The sequence below is a fragment of the Molossus molossus genome, unplaced genomic scaffold (genome assembly GCF_014108415.1).
Source record: "Molossus molossus isolate mMolMol1 unplaced genomic scaffold, mMolMol1.p scaffold_m16_p_21, whole genome shotgun sequence".
NCBI lineage: Eukaryota > Metazoa > Chordata > Mammalia > Chiroptera > Molossidae > Molossus > Molossus molossus.
The window spans coordinates 35,542,101-35,563,160 of record NW_023425357.1 but is presented as its reverse complement, the minus strand read 5'-3'; the positions used below and the strand labels follow the sequence as shown (position 1 = coordinate 35,563,160).

Sequence of the window (21,060 nt, the reverse complement as noted above, 5' to 3'; positions counted from 1 at the left end):
ATAACTGACAACTTCCTTTTTTTACTTAGCAACTCTGATACCTGTAGTTTTATCATTATGAGTCATTTTATGTTGCTTTAAAAAGTCTAGTAGGGTTCTCCCCCCTACTTTAGTATTCAGCAGAGACAAAGAAGCAATATAAATTGTTCTTAACCAGCCTGTTTCTTCTTGTGCAAATTGCCTCTGCTTTAATGAAAATGAAATTAAAGCTTGGTCTTTCTATTTTTTCTAATCCTATAAGTGGTCATGGCCTTTCTACTGTTTTCCACAGTCCTCTCTGCTTTGTATGTTTTTTATTTTTTGGTTTTTCTTATCTTTAGTGTTGAATGTATTACAGGTGTCCTCATTTTCCCCATTGACCCCCTCCTGCCTTTTCCCACACTGTTGTCTGTGCCCATTGGTTATCCATATAAGTTCTTTGGTTTATTTCTTCCCACCCCCCAACCCCTTACCTTTGAAGTTTGTCAGTTTAGCAACCAATTTGTCCTTCTTAATCCCTTCACCTTTTTCACTCATTCCCCCCACCCCCCTCCCATCTGGCAACCAACAAAATGTCCTCTGTATCTATGAGAATGTTTCTGTTCTGCCTATTCATTTTGTTTGTTCATATATTTTATCCTTTTCTTCAAAAAGACCCTTCATCATTTCATATAATAACGGTTTGGTGGTGATGAACTCGTTTAACTTTTTCTTGTCTGGGAAAGTCTTTATATGTCCATCGATTCTAAATGACAGCTTTGCAGGATAGAGTAATCTTGGTTGTAGGTTCTTGCTTTCCATCACTCTGAATATTTCTTGCCACTCCCTTCTGGCCTGCAAAGTTTCTTTTGAGAAATCAGCTGACAGCCTTATGGGAACTCCCTTGTAGGTAACTAGCTGCCCTTCTCTTGCTGCTTTTAATATTCTCTCTTTGTCTTGAACCTTTTGCATTTTGATGATGATGTGTCTTGGTGTGGGCCTCTTGGGGTTCATCTGTTTGGGACTCTCTGTGTTTCTTGGACTTGTATGTCTGTTTCCTTCACCAAGTTAGGGAAGTTTTCTGCCATTATTGTTTCAAATAGGTTTTTTATTTCTTGTTCTCTCTCTTCTCCTTCTGGCACCCCCAAGATGCAACTGTTGGCACACTTGAAGTTGTCCTAGAGGCTCCTTACACTCCTCATTTTTTTGGATTCTTTTTTTTTATGCTGTTCTGATTGGGTGTTTTTTGCTTCCTTATATTCCAAATCGATGGTTTGCTTCTTGGCTTTACCTACTCAACTATTGAATCTTTGTAAATTATTCTTTAATTCAGTTAGTGCCTCCTTCATTTGTGACGTTGCATCCTTCATTTCTGACTGGTCCTTTTTTATACTCTTGAGGCCCTCACTAAGTTCACTGAGTTCTCACTAAGTTCATTGAGCATCCTTATAAGCAGTATTTTGAACTCAGCATCTGTTAGGTTGCTTATCTCCATTACGCTTCGTTTTATTCCTGAGGTTTTGTTCTGTTTTATTTGGAACCTGTTTCTTTGTCTCCTCATTTTGGCTGCCTCCCTGTGTTTGTTTCTGTGTATTAATGAGAGGTAACGGGGCTATCTAAGACTAGATGCTGCTTGTTTGAAAGAGTTTAGGAAAACCTGAAGCAGGATTCAAGATGGGCCAATCCTGTGGTTAAGCAACCAGCAACAGCTTGGGTGGGCCTGAAAGTTGGGTGGCGCGGGGCCTCAGGGAATCACCAGGGCGGGGCTACCAGTGTGAGCCAGGTTGCTGGAGTCCCAGATGTGGCGCCGCCCCAGGGAAGGGCTCACCAAAGGAACAAAGGCCTATGACAGCACATTTGTCCCGGAGGAAGTCACCTCTCCAGCCCTCCCTTCAATGCCAAACAGCTCAGTTCTTCCCTGTATGTCTCTGGCACCCCTCGAGCTGCCTCCCCTCCAAGCTTAGAGGGTGTCAGATAAGTTTGTGCGCGGGCCCTTTAGAGGAGCTGCCTGGGACTCCAGCTGCCTCAGCCTCCCTGAGCCTCAGTTCCCGCTGGTTTTTCCAGCCAGAATTTATGGGGACTTCTCTTCTCTTCCTGGCACTGGAACCCTGAGCGGGGTACCTGGTATGGGATGGGGACCCCCTCAGTCCTCAGGGAGGACTGTCCCAGCCGAGGTGTCCTCCTGATTTTTATCCGCCACACTTGGGTGTGGGACCCGCCCCTCTGCCTCCACCCCTCTGCCTCCACCCCTCCGCCCCCGCCCCTTCTACCAGTCTCAGTGTGGCTGCTGCTTTAATTCCGTAGTTGCAGGACTTCCATTCAGCTTGATTTCAGGTGGTTTTGAATGATGGTTGTTCTGTAGTTGTAACTTTGAAGTGGTCGTGGGAGGGTGTGATACCTGCGTTTACCTACGCCACCATCTTGACCGGAAGTCTGCTTTGTATGTTTTGAAGTAAGCAGAAGAAACACTGTTTCACATTAAGCACTACTTCTTTTTAGGGAGGGGAGAAATACTAGGAATGGAATTGACGTATAAAAACAGATATGGCATAGAAAATAAATATGTATCTCAACAACAGAAGGAAAAGAAAAATATGTAATTTGAAGTAATTTTTCAGATGCAGTGTCTCTCGGTTTTGGGATTAGTTATATAAAGGCTTATAAACACATATACTTAAGGTATGGCACTTCCCACAGGGAAATTTGCCGACAGCTATCTTCCTTACAAAAACACTTAAAAATGCAAACCTGTTGCCCTGGCCAGTTTGGCTCAGCAGTTAGAGTCGGCCTGCGGTCTGGAGAGACCCAGGTTCGGTTCCTGCTAAGGGCACGTACCTCAGTTGCAGTTTGTCCCCGGCCCTGGTTGAGTCGTGTGGGTGGCGACCACTCTCTGTGTCCCTTTCACGTCAATGTTTCTCTCTCTCCCCCTCCCATCCTATCTGAACAAAATATCAAAAAATGTCCTCGGGTGAGGATAAAAAATAAAATGCAAACCTGTCCAGCTGGTTTGACTCGGTTGCCGTTTGTCCTTATCCCCAGTTGGGGTCATGTGGGTGGCAACCACTTGATGTGCCTCTCTCACATTGATGGTTCTCTCTCCCTCTTCCTCTCTCCCTTGCGCTCTATCTGAAGATAAATGCAAAATTGTCCTCAGGTGAGGACAAAAAATAAATAAGGATTGAGCCCGGGGGGTGTGGCTCAGTTGGTTGGATAGTCCTCCTGTACAGCAAAAGGTTGCGGGTTCGATTCCCTGTCAGGGCACATGCCCAGGTTGTGGGCCAGATCCTCAGAGGGGGGCATGCAGGAGGCAGCCAATCGATGTTCTCTCTCATCAATGTTTTTATCTCTCTTTTCCTCTCCCTACCTCTCTCTCTAAAATCAATAAAGGGGAAAAAAATGCAAACCTAAGATGATTAAAACTTTAATTTTTTAACTTATTAAATAAAAAAGTTGAAGATCTTGCATATTCCTTTGCAGTTTGAGGAAACATTCCAAAGAGAAACACTTTTTAAATTTATTTTTTAAGTATTTACTTTATGAATGACCCACAACTAGTTTTACCATAAAAAATTAGTAGTTAAAGAAGACTACCAGGAATAAATTATATACTAAACAGTCTCAAGACCCAAATTGTTTCCATCTAGCTTGTTCTATGTTTGTATATGTGAAAGCTAATACTTTTGTATAAAAGTAATGGATACTTATGTTAGAATTTGATTGAAGCCTAAAATATTATTTAAAACCATCATTTTTAAATACTAAAATTTTAATTGCTGGGCACAGATTTAGACCTAATTTCTGGTGTATTTGTACCTGTCCCACCATCGCTCAGAGCTCTCCTTGTCATCCTAATAGTAATTTGAGATCCTCAAAAAAGATATGACTCCTGTTTTTATTGACTTAGGCCTTGGATTGAAATGGAGAAGGAATGATGGTAATGAAGTGAATTGAAAATTCTAGGACTGCCTCCCAAGCAGGTGTGGCTCAGTTGATTGAGCATTGTCCCATGCACCAGGAGGTCACCGGGTTTGATTCCAGGTCAGGGCACATGCTGGGGTTGTGGGCTCGATCTCCAGTAGGGGTCATACAGGAAGCAGCCAATCTATGTTTTTCTCTCATCAACTTTTCTCTCTCTCTCTCCCTCTCCCTTCCTCTCTCTGAAATCAAGAAAAACATTAAAAAAAGAAAGAAAGAAAAAGAAAATCCCAGAACCAACATAAACCACAGCTGTTTTCTTGTTATTGGGAGCAGGTGGTTGTTTGTTTTTACCCAAAAAATGTTGAAATCACATCTATAAACACATGTACTGCTTCTGAGGACATGCTTGGTTTCCTTGTTGGGGATTTGTTTTCCTCCTGATGACTAGAAAGAAGAAAGGAGCTAACTTTAGAGTTAAATGATAAGGCAGTAATGGGAATTAAGTATGGCTTTGGAAATGCTGGTACAGCAAATATAGAGAATTGTAACTCAGTTTTTGTTAGATCTGAGGTGCTAGTTATCCTCCTGTAACTCCACTGTTGTAACCTCACAAATCACTCCTCCCATGTCTTCAGACCAAAAAAATATAAAGAGACAAGGATTTCCTGCTTTTAAAGAAGATAAAATAATAATATCCTGCATTTGTTAAGGCAGGAGATCAAGGTTGGGTGGGCATATATACATACGTTTTTCACCCATTAAAATAGCAAAGATTGTTTTAAATAAGATTACTTGATGTTAGCAAGTGTAATGACATGCTCATACACTGCTGGTGGGAACATAAAATTGTACAATCCTTTTAAGGATTTGCAATATTTTTTATGAACTCTAATATTCCTTGGACCCAGTATTTTCTCTCCCAAAAAAATATGTTTACCATCATATTAAAGTAAGTGCCTAATACTTACGGGATGCCTAAATATATTATGATAAACACATAATGAAATGCTGTCTAAATATTTTTTTTAAATTTATGGATCACACTTGACATAATGTTGTTTTTATTTTTATTTATTTATTTATTAGAAAATGAGAAAGAGAAATCGATGTGAGAGAGAAACATCAATTGGCTGCCTCCTGCATACCCCTTACTAGGGATTGAGGCTGCCCTCGATCTGCAACCTCTCAGTCCATGGGATGATGCTCAATCCACTGAGCCACATCAGCCAGGCTGTCTAGATATTTTTAAATAATGCTTATGAAGATTTTGTATAATATGGAAACAAGTATGTTACTAGGAAAGGACTAAAAAGTCTGGAAGGAAATGTGTTGGAATTGGGAATTTTTATATTTGTGTTCATTTTCTTTTCAGTATTTGTCAGTTTAATTATCTGAGAGAAAAGGGTGAGGCCAACAGAAGGTAAAATGGTGGTTGTCTGGGTCTGGGAAAGGAGGGGAGGGGGCAGAATTTCAGTTTGGGAATATGAAAAAGTTCTGGAGATGGATGGTGGTGATGGTTGCACAACATTGTGAATGAACTTGTAATGCCCCTGAACTGTACAAATAAAAATTGGTTAAAATGGTAAACTTTATGTTTTGTCTATTTTACCACAATAACTACAACAACAATGGCTGTAACAGTGGTTTGGTTGATCCAGAAGCATGTTGATGGTAGGAACTGAGGGGAGTAAGATTACAACAAAATTTCAGAGATAGGATGGGGTGGTTTGGCACTTGCCAGCATGTGGGGGCTAGGGAGATAGAGAAGTCAGAAAAGTGGTTCCCAAAGCTTGATTGGGCATGAGAATCAACTAACAAGGGAACTTTTAATAAAATACAGATTACTGGGCTAGGTGGCTAGAAAGATGCTAATGCTAATAACTAAAACAAAGCACACAGGAGGAATTTTAAGATAATGAAAATTAGTTTACCTTTGGATATGTTGAGTTTGAAGGTGAGGACAGCATCCAAGTGTAATGAATCAGGGTCAACAAGAGATATTTGTGCCCTGGCTGGTTTGGTTCAGCGGTTAGAGCGTCGGCCTGTGGTCCAGAGAGACCTGGGTTCGGTTCCTGCTAAGGGCACATACCTCAGTTGCAGTTTGTCCCCGGCCCTGGTTGGGTCATGCGGGTGGCAGCCACTCGATGTGTCCTTTTCACATCGATGTTCTCTCTCTCTCTCTTCCTCTCTCTCTCCCCCACTCTATCTGAACAAAAAAAAATGGGAAAATGTCCTTGGGTGAGGATAAAAAAAAAAGAGAGAGATTTGTTCTACAGCTCTATGTTAAATTTAGAGATCTAGCAATGAAAGTTGTTAGGGACTAGAGGGTAAAGTGAGAGGAAAGTGCTAAAATTAGAGCCTTGGGGAACAACTACATTGTAGGGATTGGAGGAGAAACAAGGCATTAGAAAATAATGGCCACAAAGGAGGAATAAAAAACAGTTGATAGAGTACATTGTCAGATGTTGGAATGGTCAAGAATAAGGATTGAGCTCTGGCTGGTTTGGCTCAGCAGTTAGAGCATCGGCCTGCAGACCAGAGAGTCTTGGGTTCAGTTCCTGCTAAGGGCACATACCTCGGTTGCCGTTTGTTTCCATCCCCAGTTGGGGTCATGGGGGTGGCAACCACTCAATGTGCCTCTCTCACATTGATGGTTCTCTCTCCCTCTTCCTCTCTCCCTCGCGCTCTATCTGAACATAAATGCAAAAATGTCCTCAGGTGAGGACAAAAAATAAATAAATAAGGATTGAGCCCGGGGGGTGTGGCTCAGTTGGTTGGATAGTCCTCCTGTACACCAAAAGGTTGCAGGTTTGATTGCCAGGCAGGGTACATACCTAGGTTGCTGGTTCAGTCCCTGGTCAGAACACATACAGGAGGCAACCGATCAATGTTTCTCTTTCTACCCCCGCCCATCCCTTTTTCCCTCTCCTTCCCTCACTCCATTTCTCTTTCTCTCACTCTTAAAAAATATTCAATAAACATATCTGCGGGTGAGGATTAAAAATAAATAAGGATTGAGAAAGGGCCTTTGAATTGGGTAAGAAAACATTAATGACACTTTAGAATTCAGGTTTATTCAGAAGAGTTAAGGAGCAACGGGAGAAAAGAGAAACAGTAAGCATCATTTTTTTTTCGCCAGAAATGAAGGAAGGAGAGAGAGAGAGACATCAGTTCGAGAGAGACATATTGATTGGTTGCCTCCTGCGTGACCCCGACAGGAACTGGGAACCGAACCTGCAACCCAGGTACATGCCCTGGACTGGGAATCAAACCCTCAGTCCACAGGCCAATGTTCTAATCACAGAGCCAAATGGGCTAGGGCATAAACTTTTTTTTTTTTTTTTAATAGGAGTGGTAAAGAGAGGAAGGAACCAAGTCAGGGTTAGTAAGATCAAAGCAAGGCTTTTCAGTTTAGATAAACTTGGTAATATTTCCGTGGAGTACTTGTCTCGTGGGCCTCCTGTCTCTTTAGCTGTGCCTTCTCTTCTCCCCAGCCCTTTAGTAGTGGAATATCCTCTTCCTCTCTCCCTTGGTGATTGTGCTGGAAAGTCTTCCATTTGCCCCTCTAGGTCCACTCCTCCTCCTCTACCTGCTTTCTCTCCCAGGAGGCTGACTTGATGGACTTTATCAACAAGCTTCCTGGGATGCTGGAGGGAAAAAGGGAGGAAAGAGAGGTGGGTGCATTTATACCCTTAGCTCCCAATCTTCAGGGTCACTTAGTCTGACTGAACTGACTGAAAGTTACTGCTCTTCTCAAGTCCACCTTCTATGGACTCTTCTTTTGGTTCTGGTAACCACTTCCTCTCCTAGTCCCTTCAGGCCTAGGTGTGGAAACAGGATATCACACTCTATTTTCCCTTGTGGTTTCCCTGAACTCTTGCCCACAACTTTATAAATTGTTCCTGTATTAACCCTGTGCCATTCATTTCCTGCTAGAACCCTGACTGACCTTATCTCGTCTCATGGCTTTAAATATCAACCACATGCCAACAATTTCCAAATTTATAGTTCCAACCCAGACCCATCTCCTGAATTGCAGGCTCATATATCTGACTGCCTGATAGATTTGATTGTCTAATAACTTACTGATCTTTCCTCCTAAACCTGTTGATAGCAACTCTATTTTTCCAGTTGTTCAGGACAAAAATCTCAAAATCATCCTCAATCCTCCCCACCCCCTTATCCAATCTGTAAGGATATCTGAGTAGGTCTTCCTTTAGTAAACAATCTGACCACTTTTTACCACCTTCTTTCCTATTAACCTGATTTACACTACTATAATTTCTCACCTCTAATAACCTCCCAGTTGGTCTTCCTGCTTTTGCCTTAACCTCTTTCACACTATTTTCAACATAGTGAAAATGATTCAAATACAAATTACATCATGTCATTCCTCTGTTTAAAAGCGCCCAGTGGCTTCCCATTTCAGAATAAAAGCCAAAGTCCTTGGGATGACCTAAAAGGCCCTACACCATCTGCCTCCCACACCCTTTACCTCTGGACCCTGTTTTCTTCTCTTTCCTGCTCTTACTCTGTGCTAGTCACACTGGCTTCTCTTACTGCTTTAACACTGTTCTCTCTGTCAAGAATGCTTCCAGATATCTGCATGACTACTTCCCCCACCTCCTTTAAGTCTTCTTCCAAATGTCTTAATGGGGCTTACTCTAACCACCTTATTTAGAATTGCAAGTTTACACATCCCCCCAGCACTCCTGATCCATCTTCCCTTACTGTTTTTCTTTTTCCACAATGCTTAATATCTTCTAACATGCTATAAATTTACTTATTTATTTTTTAAATAATTATACAGTAAAATTGCCCCCCCCCCCTTGTGGTATACAGTTCTTTGAATTTTAACGCATGTATAAATTCTTATGTCCAGCATTATGGTCAGGATACAGGACAGTTCCATACTCCAGAAAAATAATTACATCTTCCCCATCGATAACCCCTGGCAACCACTGATCTTTTCATCATGTAGTTTGTCTTTTCAATAATTGGATCATGCAGTATGTAACATCTTGACACTGGCTTCTTTTACTTAGCATAGTGCCTTGGAGATTTATCCAAGTTGTTGAATGTATCAGTAGTTCATTCCTTTTTATTTCTAAGTAGTATTGTTCTGTGGCTATACTGCAGTTTATCCATTCACCCACTTGAGGAAATGTGGGCTGTTTCCAGTTTCCAGGGCACTTAGGAATAGAATTCCTAAAACTTTCCTGTACAGATTTTTATGTGGACATAAGTTTTTGTTTCTCTGGAATGTAATTTACTTATTAATTACATTCATCTTTTTTGCATGTTTTATTCACAGATGTGTAAGTCTAAGTTTCTAAAACAGTTCCTGGCGCATGCCAGGAGTTCAACAGATTGGTGAATATGCAATGTTATTTTAAAATGGAACGGTATAGTGTTACCAGGGTTACTCAGACCCCAACTGACAAGAGACTTGAAAGACACCTGTGAGTTAAGAATGTAAAAAGCTTTTTACAAAAGTAATTCCTCCTTAATGTTTTTGGTGGCCATCTATCAGATTCCTGATTTGAGGAGGAGCTTGGGATGAGGTTAAGGAGAAAACTCTTGGGAGAGTACTTTAACAGTGATGTCAACATAATTCATTTGTGAGCAAAATGAAAAGCCAACTCTTCCTCTCTAAGGATAACTCAGAAAAAAACTTGCTTGCAAAAGCAGGGGAAATAATGGCATCATTCCCCCATATTGTCTGATCCATTTAGTTTCACTTAAACTCAGTAAAGGTCACCAGATGGGATAAGAAAAAGATAAGTTTTTGAGATAAAGAGGAAAATAATGATTATATGACAGGTTGATGTTTATAAATGAAGCTGATTGATTTACTGGAATATCTGTGTTAACAGCCATAACCTATGCCTAATTATGAAGTATTAGGTAAGCTTTTAAGTGACATTCCATTTAAAATCATTTATTGCCTAATGTTCCAAGCCAGGATAGCAGTGTACATGGACCCCCTGTAGCCCTATTCTTTAGGAGGATGGAATTCAGTAAGAATCAGTTGGCTCTTGGATCCCATCTAGTGCATTATAGTTTTTGAAGGCTAGCAAGATTTCACTTTAAAGTGGTTCCATGTTTAAAGTTTGAGCAAGGTTTCAGAATAGTTCTTTATTTTTAAATGTATTTTTTTTTTGGTATAAATGATATGGACTCATAAAAACTTCAAATATACAGAACAATATGAAGAGAAAAAGGCAATCCCACACTTATAAGCACTATTGATATTTTGATGAAATCCTTCCAGATATCTTTCCAGGTGGATGTAATGTTTTTGTTGCTCTAAAGAGGAGAGGCTACAGTGATGCTTTTAGGGTAAAGGAGAGCCCCTTTCATTTTCTTTTTTTTTTTTTCACCTAAGGACCTTTTTGCATTTATCTTCAGACAGCAGGAGGGAGAGAGGGAGGAAGAGAGAGAGAGAAATATCAATGTGAAAGAGACACATCGAGTGGCTGCCACCCACATGACCCAACCAGGGCCAGGGACAAACTGCAACCAAGGTACGTGCCCTTAGTGGAAACTGAACCCGTGACTCTCCAGTCCATGGGCCAACGCTCTAACTGTGAGCCAAACTGACCAGGGCACCCCTTTCATTTTCAATAAGAGTGATCAGTACATAGAAGAAAGGAAATTCACTACCTAAAACACTGCAGACATTGGTGTTTAATTTTTTTTTTTTAGTACGTGCCCCTAGCAGGAACCAAACCTGGGACTCTCTGGTCCACAGGCCGATGCTCCAGCCACTGAGCCAAACCAGCCAGGGCTCAGTGTTTAATTAAACATTTTTAGGGTGATCTTTTTCAGGAAAAATGACATAATTCTGGAATATATTGAGTGTTCTCAGTTGACCTGAATGCCATGTCGGGGTATAGAGGCTTTGCTTATTAATCTAAGTATCCAGGTTAAAGCACTGTGGCAACTTGAAAGGTCTAAGTATAGAACTAAAACAGTACTATTAATGCGCGGCCAGTGTGGCTCAGTGGTTGAGTGTCGACCCCATGCACGAAGAGGTTGCTGGTTCGATTCCTGGTCAGGAGGGTACATGGCCAGGTTGTGGGCCCAATCCCCAGTGAGCGGCATGCAGGAGGCAGCCAATCAATGTTCTCTTTCATCGATGTTTCTCTCTCTTTCTCCCTCTCCCTTCCTAAAATCAATAAAGAAGAAAAAACAAATAAAATACAGCACCATTAACTTTCCATCTTCCTCATATCTCAGGTGAATTAGAAATAGATGTCCATTCACAGTTCTTCAGCCATTATGGATGGCCAGTTAGATGGGGGGTGAGCATCATTGTCATCAACTCAAGTGAAACTCATTGCTTTCTGAATAAAGCCATTCAGTAGGCTATGTATATATGTATGCTTGTTTCATTATTATTATTTTTTTTAATCCTCACCTGAGGATATTTTTTCGTTTATCTTCAGATAGAGTGGGAGAGAAAAGAGAAAGGGACATCGACTGGTTGCCTCTCACACGACCCGACCAGGGCTAGGGATGAACCGCAACCGAAGTACATGCCCCTTACCGGAATCGAACCCACAACTCTTTGGTCCGAGGGCCGACACTCTAACCACTGAGCCACACTGGCCAAGGCATGCTTGTTTTACTTAAATATGTATGCAGTAATCAGTTCAGCATTGCTACTGTGTGATTGAATGAACTTCTAAGTAGATTATGAAGGATCCTTTTCTAACCACTGTAGTATTCAAGATTAGTCATTTAGAATGTCTTTAAGTTTCCCCAGTTGATAGCCCAGTAGTTGGTATACTGCCTTAAATAGTTCAAAAAGCAAGTCTCTGCTATTGGCAGTGACTGGAAACTGGAGGAATTTCTGCCAAAGTTCTTGTGATCTAATCCTCTCTTAGAAGTACAAAGCTAAAGCATGTATTGAAATGCCTGAGTCAGCTGGCTGCTCAAGGGATATACTGGCAGCAACCCTACTCATTTTTCTAGGATGAAAAAAAATCTCCTTAGTGACCTGAGACAGCTAGCTAGCTTCAACTCTCTCTACTTAGAAATACATATTTTATGAACACATAACAACTCAAAATCTATGGGATGCAGCGAAAGCAGTTCTGAGAGGGAAGTTCATAGCACTACAGGACTACCTCAAAAAACAAGAAAAATTTCTAATTGACTGTCTAACCTCACAACTTAAAGAATTAGAAAGCAAACAAAAAGAAAACCCCAGAGCAAGTAGAAGGAAGGAAATAGTAAAGATCAGAGCAGAAATAAATGATATAGAGACCAAAAAAACAATTCAAAGGATCAATGAAACAAAGAGCTGGTTTTTCGAAAAGATAAACAAGATTGATGGACCCTTAGCTAGACTCACCAAGAAACAAAAAGAGAGAACCCAAATACACAAAATCAGAAATGAAAGAGGAGAAGTAACAACCAACACCATGGGAATACAAAAGATCGTTAACAACTGCTATGAACAACTATATGGCAACAAATTCGACAATCTAAGCGAAATGGACAAATTTCTAGAAACACACAGTCTCCCAAAACTGGACTGGGAAGAGATAGAAAACTTGAACAGACCAATAACAACTAATGAAATTGAAGAGGTAATCAAGACTCTCCCAGCAAACAAAAGCCCAGGCCCAGCCCTGGCCAGTTTGGCTCAGCGGTTAGAGCGTCGGCCTGCGGTCCGGAGAGACCCGGGTTCGGTTCCCGCTAAGGGCACGTACTTTGGTTGCAGTTTGTCCCTGGCCCTGGTTGGTCGTGCGGCTGGCAGCCACTCGATGTGTCCCTTCACGTCGATGTTTCTCTCTCTCTCTCCCTCCCTCTCTATCTGTACAAAAAATGGGAAAATGTCCTCGAGTGAGGATAAAAAAAAAAAAAAAAAGCCCAGGCCCAGATGGCTTCACGGGGGAGTTTTACCGAACATTCAAAAAAGAACTAACGGTGTGGTTCAGTGGTTGAGTGTTGACCTATGCACCAAAAAAGAACTAACACCCATTCTCCTCAAACTATTTCAAAAAATTCAAGAAGGAAGACTTCCAAACACGTTCTATGAGGCCAGCATAATTCTAATCCCAAAACCAGAAAAAGACACTACAAAGAAAGAAAACTACAGGCCAATATCCCTGATGAACATAGACGCCAAAATCCTGAACAAAATATTAGCAAATCGGATCCAGAAATACATCAAACAAATTATTCACCATGACCAAGTGGGATTCATTCCAGGGATGCAAGGCTGGTACAATATTCGCAAATCAATAAATGTGATACATCACATAAATAAGATGAAGAATAAAAACCACATGATCGCCCTGGCCAGTTTGGCTCAGTGGTTGAGCGTCGGCCTATGGACCAGAGAGTCCCAGGTTCGGTTCCTGCTAGGGGCACGTACCACACACACACAAAAAATTAACAATAAATAAATAAATAAAATAAAATGAGAAAAAGTCTTATTTATGAAAAAAAAAAAAAAAACCACATGATCATATCAATAGATGCTGAAAAAGCATTCGACAAAATCCAGCATCCATTTCTGATAAAAACGCTCAGCAGTGTGGGAATGGAGGGATCATATCTCGACATAATAAAGGCCATATATGAAAGACCTACAGCCAACATCATATTCAATGGACAGAAACTAAAAACATTTCCATTAAGAACAGGAACAAGACAGGGATGTCCACTTTCGCCACTCTTATTTAACATTGTACTGGAAGTCTTAGCCACAGCAGTCAGACATGAAGAAAAAATAAAAGGGATCCAAATTGGAAAGGAGGAAGTGAAACTGTCATTATTTGCAGATGACATGATATTATACATAGAAAACCCTAAAGACTCCATCAAAAATCTACTAGACTTAAATGAATTTGGCAAAGTAGCAGGATACAAAATTAACGTCAAGAAATCGACGGCATTCTTGTACACCAATGATGAACTCACAGAAAGAGAAACTGAAAAAACAATCCCATTTACCATCGCTCCAAAAAAATTAAGATACCTAGGTATAAACTTAACCAAAGAAGTAAAGGACCTATTTGCAGAAAACTACAGGTCATTGAAAAAAGGAATAGAGGAAGATATAAAAAGGTGGAAGCACATACCCTGTTCATGGATTGCAAGAATTAACATCATTAAAATGTCCATACTACCCAAAGCAATCTATAGATTCAATGCCATCCCCATCAAAATACCAACGACATATTTCATAGAACTAGAACAAATACTTCAAAAGTTCATATGGAACCAAAAAAGACCCCGAAAAGCCACAGCAATCTTGAAAAAGAAGGACAAAGTAGGTGGGATCACAATACCAGATATCAGGTTATACTACATAGCTACTGTAACCAAAACAGCTTGGTACTGGCACAAGAACAGGCATATAGACCAGTGGAACAGAACAGAAAACCCAGAAATGGACCCAAGGCAATATGCTCAATTAATATTTGACAAAGGTGGCAAGAGCATACAGTGGAGTAAAGACAGACGCTTTAATAAATGGTATTGGGAAAATTGGACAGCTACATGCAAAAAAATGAAACTAGACCATCAACTTACACCATACACAAAAATAAACTCAAAATGGATAAAAGACTTAAATGTGACCCGTGAATCCATAAAAATTCTAGAAGAAAATGTAGGCAACAAAATTTCGGACATCATACGGAACAGAATTTTCACTGATACATCACCTAAGGCAACAGAAACAAAGGAAAAAATGAACACATGGGACTACATCAAACTCAAAAGCTACTGCACAGCAAAAGGAACAATCATCCAAATGGAAAGGCAACCCACTGTATGGGAGAATATCATTGCCAATGATGTATCAGATAAGGGGTTAATTTTCAATATATGTAGAGTGCTCATACAACTCAACAAAAGGAAGACAAAGAACCCAATTAAAAAATGGGCAGAGGAGCTGAATAGACACCTCTCCAAACAGGACATACAAATGGCCAAGAGACATATGAAGAAATGCTCAACATCACTAATCATCAGAGAGATGCAAATTAAAACAACAATGAGGTATCACGTCACACCTGTCAGAATGGCTGCCATCAACAAATCATCAAACAACAAGTGTTGACGAGGATGTGGAGAAAAGGGGACTCTAATACACTGCTGGTTCTAATGCAGACTGGTGCAGCCACTATGGAAAACAATATGGTGTTACCTCAAAAAATTAAAAATTGAACTTCCATTTAACCCAGTGATCCCACTTCTAGGAATATACCCTTAGAAGCCTGAAACACCAATCAGGAAGAATATATGTACCCCCTTGTTCATAGCAGCACTATTTACAATCGCTAAGATTTGGAAACAGCCCAAGTGTCCATCAGTAGATGAATGGATAAAAAAGCTGTGGTACATATAGACAATGGAGTACTATGCAGCGGTAAGAAAGAAAGATCTCTTATCCTTTGAGACGACATGGAGGGACCTGGAAAGTATTATCCTAAGTAAAATAAGCCAAGCAGAAAAAGACAAATACCACATGATCTCACTTATGTACGGAATATAATGAACATAACAGTCTGAGGAATATGGTAGACCCAGAAACATGGAAGTAGGGCACAGACTGACATCCCTCAGAAGAGGGGGTGGGGGATGGGTGGGAAGAGATAAACCACAGAACTTATATGCATGTATGCATGACCAATGGACATGGACAACGAAGCCGGAGACGGGGAGGGGGTGCCAATGGGGTAAAAAAGGTGAAATATCTGTAACAAAAAAATAAATAAAAAATTAAAAAAAAATAAAATAAAAAATAAAAAACAGAAAAAGAAATACATATTTTATAACTATATAGAAAGCACACACACATATATACAAACACAAACTATATCTAAATGCTGGCATAATTTAATAAAGACCCTTTATGATCTATTTTTTTAATTTTTTAAAATCTTTATTGTTGCATGTAGAATGTATTACAGATGTTCCACATTTTTTCCCCCATTGATTCCCTCCTCCCCACTCCCGCCTCCCTCCCGCCTTTTCCCACACTATTGTCTGTGTCCATTGGTTATGCATATAAGTTCTTTGGTTTATTTATTCCCACCCCCACCCCCAGCCCCTTTCCCTTTGAGGTTTGTCAGTTTAGCAACCAATTTGTACTTCTTAATCCCTTCACCTTTTTCACCCATTCCCCCAAACCCCCTCCCATCTGGCAACCAACAAAATGTTCTCTGTATCTATGAGAATGTTTCTGTTCTATCTGTTCATTTTGTTTGTAGATTCCATTGTTGATAGATAATGCATTCATTGCCATTTTGTTTGTTCATATATTTTATCTTTTTCTTCAAAAAGACCCTTCATCATTTCATATAATAACGGTTTGGTGGTGATGAACTCTTTTAACTTTTTCTTGTCTGGGAAAGTCTTTATATGGCCATCGATTCTAAATGACAGCTTTGCAGGATAGAGTAATCTTGGATGTAGGTTCTTGCTATCCATCACTCTGAATATTTCTTGCCACTCCCTTCTGGCCTGCAAAGTTTCTTTTGAGAAATCAGCTGACAGCCTTATGGGAACTCCCTTGTAGGTAACTAGCTGCCTTTCTCTTGCTGCTTTTAAAATTCTCTCTTTGTCTTGACCTTTTGCATTTTGATGATGATGTGTCTTGGTGTGGGCCTCTTGGGGTTCATCTTGTTTGGGACTCTCTGCGCTTCCTGGACTTGTATGTCTGTTTCCTTCACCAAGTTAGGAAAGTTTTCTGCCATTAATGTTTCAAACAGGTTTTCGATTTCTTGTTCTCTCTCTTCTCCTTCTGGCACCCCCAAGATGCGAATGTTGGCACGCTTGAGGTTGTCCCAGAGGCTCCTTACACTATCCTCATTTTTTTGGATTCTTTTTTCTTTTTGCTATTCTGATTGGGCGTTTTTTGCTTTCTTATCGATGGTTTGCTCCTTGGATTTACGTACTTTATTATTGAAGCTGTGTAAATTATTCTTTATTTCAGTTAAAGCCTCCTTCGTTTCTGATTGTGCATCGATCATTTCTGACTGGTCCTTTTTTATGCTCTTGAGGCTCTCACTGAGTTCATTGAGCATCCTTATAAGCAGTATTTTGAACTCAGCATCTGTTAGGTTGCTTATCTCCATTTCGCTTAGTTCTTTTCTTGGGATTTTGTTCTGTTCATTCATTTGGGACCTGTTTCTTTGTCTCCTCATTTTCGCTGCCTCCCTGTGTTTGTTTCTATGTATTACTTAATGAGCGGTATGGGGCTAGCTGAGACCAGATGCTGCTCGTTTGAAAAAATTTAGGAAAACCTGAAGCAGGATCCAAGTCAGGCCACTCCTATGGTTAAGCAAGTGCCAACAGCTTGGGTGGGCCTGAAAGTTGGGTGGGGCGGAGCCTCAGGGAGTCACCAGGGCGGGGCTACCAGTGTGAGCCAGGTTGCTCGAGTCCCAGATATTGAGGCTGTCTGCTGCCCCAGGGAAGTGCTCACCAAAGGAACAAAGGCCTCTGACAGCACGTTTGTCCCGGAGAAAGCCCCCTCTCCAGCCCTTGCTCCAGTGCCAAACAGCTCTTCCCTGTATGTCTCTGGTTCCCCTTGAGCTGCCTCCCCTCCAAGCTTAGAGGGAGTGAGTCCGATAAGTCCGTGCGCGGGCCCTTTAAGGAGCTGCCTGGGGCTCCAGCCGCGTCAGCTTCCCTGAGCCTCAGTTCCTGCTGGTTTTTCCAGCCAGAATTTATGGGGATTCTCTTCCTGGCACTGCAACCCTGAGCAGGGCACCTGGTGTGGGACGGGGACCCCTCTGTCCTCAGGAAGGACCTTCCCAGCCGAGGTGTCCTCCTGATTTTTATCCGCCACACGTGGGTGTGGGACCAGCCCATCGCACCGCCGCCCCTCCTACCAGTCTTGATGCAGCTTCTTTAATTCCTTAGTTGTAGGACTTCCATTCAGCTTGATTTCAGGCGGTTTTGAATGGTGGTGGTTCTGTAGTTTCGTTGTAACTTGGATGTGGTTGTGGGAGGACGCGATACTGCGTTTACCTACGCCGCCATCTTGACCGGAAGTCCCCCTTTGTGATCTTTAATATTTTCTAGAATCATGCTTAATTTCAGCAGATCTTGTTTAATAACATAAGAAAATACCTTCACCTCTTCTATTGATTGCTGTTTAAAAATTTTAACTTCTTGCCCAGCCGATGTGGCTCAGTGGTTGAGCGTTGACCCATGCACCAAGAGGTTGCCAGTTCAATTCTGGGTCAGGGCACATGCCCAGGTTGTGGGCCAATCCCCAGTAGGGGGCATGCAGAAGGCAGCCAATCTATGTTTCCATCTCTCCGTCTCCCCTCTCTAGAAATCAATAAAGAAAAAAAATTTTTAACTTCTTCAACTTTCTGATTTAGGGAATTTTTACTTGTTTAGTGTTAACTTCTATTTTATAGATAAGGACCTTAGAACAGGCAAATGAGGTCACATGGTTCTGAAGTGGCAAGCACAGTTATTCCAAAGGCCTCTCTACCATCACACCGTGCTGTGAAATGAACTGCAGAATGCTAGGCTTATAAAAGATTATTATCAATATTATTAAGTAGAAAATACAAGGTGCAGCCCTGGCCAGTTTGGCTCAGAGGTTGGAGCATTGCCCGAGGACCAAAAAGTTTCAGATTCAGTTACTGGTCAAGATCCCATACATGACTTACAGGTTTGATCCCCAGCCCCATTGGGGGTAGTTTGGGAGGCAACCAGTCCATGTGTCTGTCTTTCTCTTTCTCTCTCTCTCCCTCCCTCTCTTTCATTCTGTCTAGAAAATCAATGGAAGAATATCCTCAGGTAAGGATTAACAACAACAACAAAAATACAAGGTACAGAACAGTAGGCATAATATACTGCCACTGTGTGAAATGTGTATACACATATATTCACATGTATCTGTTTTACATATGCTTAGCATATCTATACATTGGCCAGTTTGGCTCAACAATTAGAGCGTCACATTGGCCCACAGACCAAATCGTCTGAGGTTCAATTCACAGTCAAGGGCATGTATCTTGGTTTCAGATTCACTCCTCTGCCCTGGTCAGGGTTGTGCAGGATGCAACCAATCAATGTGTCTCTCACATCGATGTCTCTCTCTCTCTCCCCCTTCCTCCCCTCATTCCTCCCACTATCTAAAAATCAATGGAAAAAATATCCTTGTGTGAGGATTAAAAAAACAACAGAAACAAAAAAATACATATGCTGTGCTCCCTTTGGCAGCACATATACTAAAATTGGAACAATACAGGGAAGATTAGCATGGCCCCTGTGCAAGGATGACATGCAAATTTATGAAGCGTTGTTCCATATTAAAAAAAATACATATGCTTAGCATATCCAGTATATCTCTGGAAGACCGAACAATGGTTGCCCCCAGGGATGGGAACTGGGTGCTAGAAATCTTTTTATTATAAAATCTTTTATATCATTGAATTTTGTTTTATGTGCATATATTACCTATTCAAAAAAGAAACTATTTTAAAGACTGTTGTTAGCTATGTTTTTAGAAACATTTGATTATTTTTTAGATTTAGTAATCTATTTGTCAGGAAAGTTTCATAGGCTTGCAAAGTTTCTGATGCTATAAAATGTTAATGTTAGCTATTATGATACTGATAAGCATTGGTAATGATCGTATCTTTCCAGTTTTCAATTTCCATGATCTACTCTAATGACCTGCCACTTTGGATTTTGAGAGGGAAATAGAATACTGATATAACATATATTGATGTTAGCAAAGGTAATGGTAACTAATTAATCCAATTCAACTATACATTTACATTTTTAGTGCTCTTTAAGATTTTAATAGTCTTTGGTTTATCTAGTTTTTGAAACAAGAACATAATGCCTCAAATGACAGTAGTTGCCAGTTATGACTGAGGTAAAAGTTTTATTTTATTATGACTCCTAAAATTGAACTTAAAAAAGTTTCCCATCTACTGAAAGCTGTATTTTAATTTGGGGCTACCATTAATGGAAATACTTTATCTTGAATATGCTTATTTTTGTACCTGTTTTCAAAACTAATGATCTGTTTACATAGCTATCTTCCTTACTAGACTGGTCATTCCTTGAGGGCAGGGTCCATGCCTCATTTGCTCTTGTTCCTCAGTGCCTTGCCTAATGCTTGACACTTGGTAGGTAGCTAAAAATGTTGATTGAAGTGAATCAAATTGGCCTGGCCAGTTTGGCTCAGCAGTGGAGCGTCGGCCTACAGTCCAGAGAGACCCAGGTTCGGTTCCCACTAAGGGCACATACCTCGGTTGCAGTTTGTCCCCAGCCCTGGTTGGTCGTGCAGGTGGCAGCCACTCGATGTGTCCCTTTCACGTTGATATTTCTCTCTCTCTCTCTCTCTCTCTCTCTCTCTCTCTCTCTCTCTCTCTCTCTCTCCCCCCCCCCCACTCTATCTGAACAAAAAATGAAAAAATGTCCTCATGTGAGGATAAAAAAATTTAAAAAATAAATAAAATAAACAAAACAACCCAGGGTTCTAAGAGGTTGTTACAGGGCTGTAATAGTAATACCTTGGAGAGAATGGATGGGAAAGGCTGCTGAGGAGGTGACTCTTGAGTAGAGTTGACCAGGTAGACAAAGGGAGAAAGGAATGTCCTAAGCAGAGAATAATACATGCACAAGCTCAGGAGTTAACATTTTTAGAATAGAGAAATGCTATTTTGTTTGGATTACATGCTCGTAAAGGACCCTCCAGTTCTGATTATGTGTACTGGTTTTTTAGTGTATTTTTTTCTTTTTACTTAATGTCAGATATTGTATGAATGTGTGTATTTTAGTTGTCGTTTTCTTTACAGGAAGCACAAATGCTAATCTCCTTCTTTAATTTTCATTCATAGTCAAGTTCATCCGAGAAGTAACGCCATATATCAAGAAGCCATCATTAGTATCAGATCTGCCATGGGAAGGTGCAGCTCCCCAGTCACCAAGCTTTAGTGGCAGCGAGGACTCTGGTTCTCCAAAACACCAGAATAGCACCAAGGACAGGAAAGTCATTCCTCTCAAAATGTGCTTTGCTGCTAGAAACCTAAGCATGCCGGATCTGGAGAACAGGTGAGCTGTACCTAAGCAGAACATCATACTTAAAAACATGTTGCAATACTACTTATGCATATTATTTTGCAAGAATATGACTGACTAAATTACACAGAGGAAAATATCAGTCTGAGATGAGAGAATAAT

General features: G+C 40.8%; 1 protein-coding gene and 1 non-coding gene across 2 annotated transcripts in view; both read left to right on the top strand.

The window, feature by feature from the left end:
• SNTB2 (syntrophin beta 2) overlaps positions 1–21,060 on the top strand; it is a 118,621-nt gene that overhangs the window by 38,135 nt on the left and 59,426 nt on the right. Inside the window, exon 2 of the mRNA XM_036273837.1 lies at positions 20,718–20,931. Within this exon, the coding sequence (XP_036129730.1) occupies positions 20,718–20,931 (214 nt within the window). The remainder of the gene's footprint in view (positions 1–20,717; positions 20,932–21,060) is intronic.
• On the top strand, positions 19,071–19,177 carry LOC118639725. The gene has a single exon (XR_004961277.1). It is a non-coding gene; the product is annotated as a U6 spliceosomal RNA (small nuclear RNA).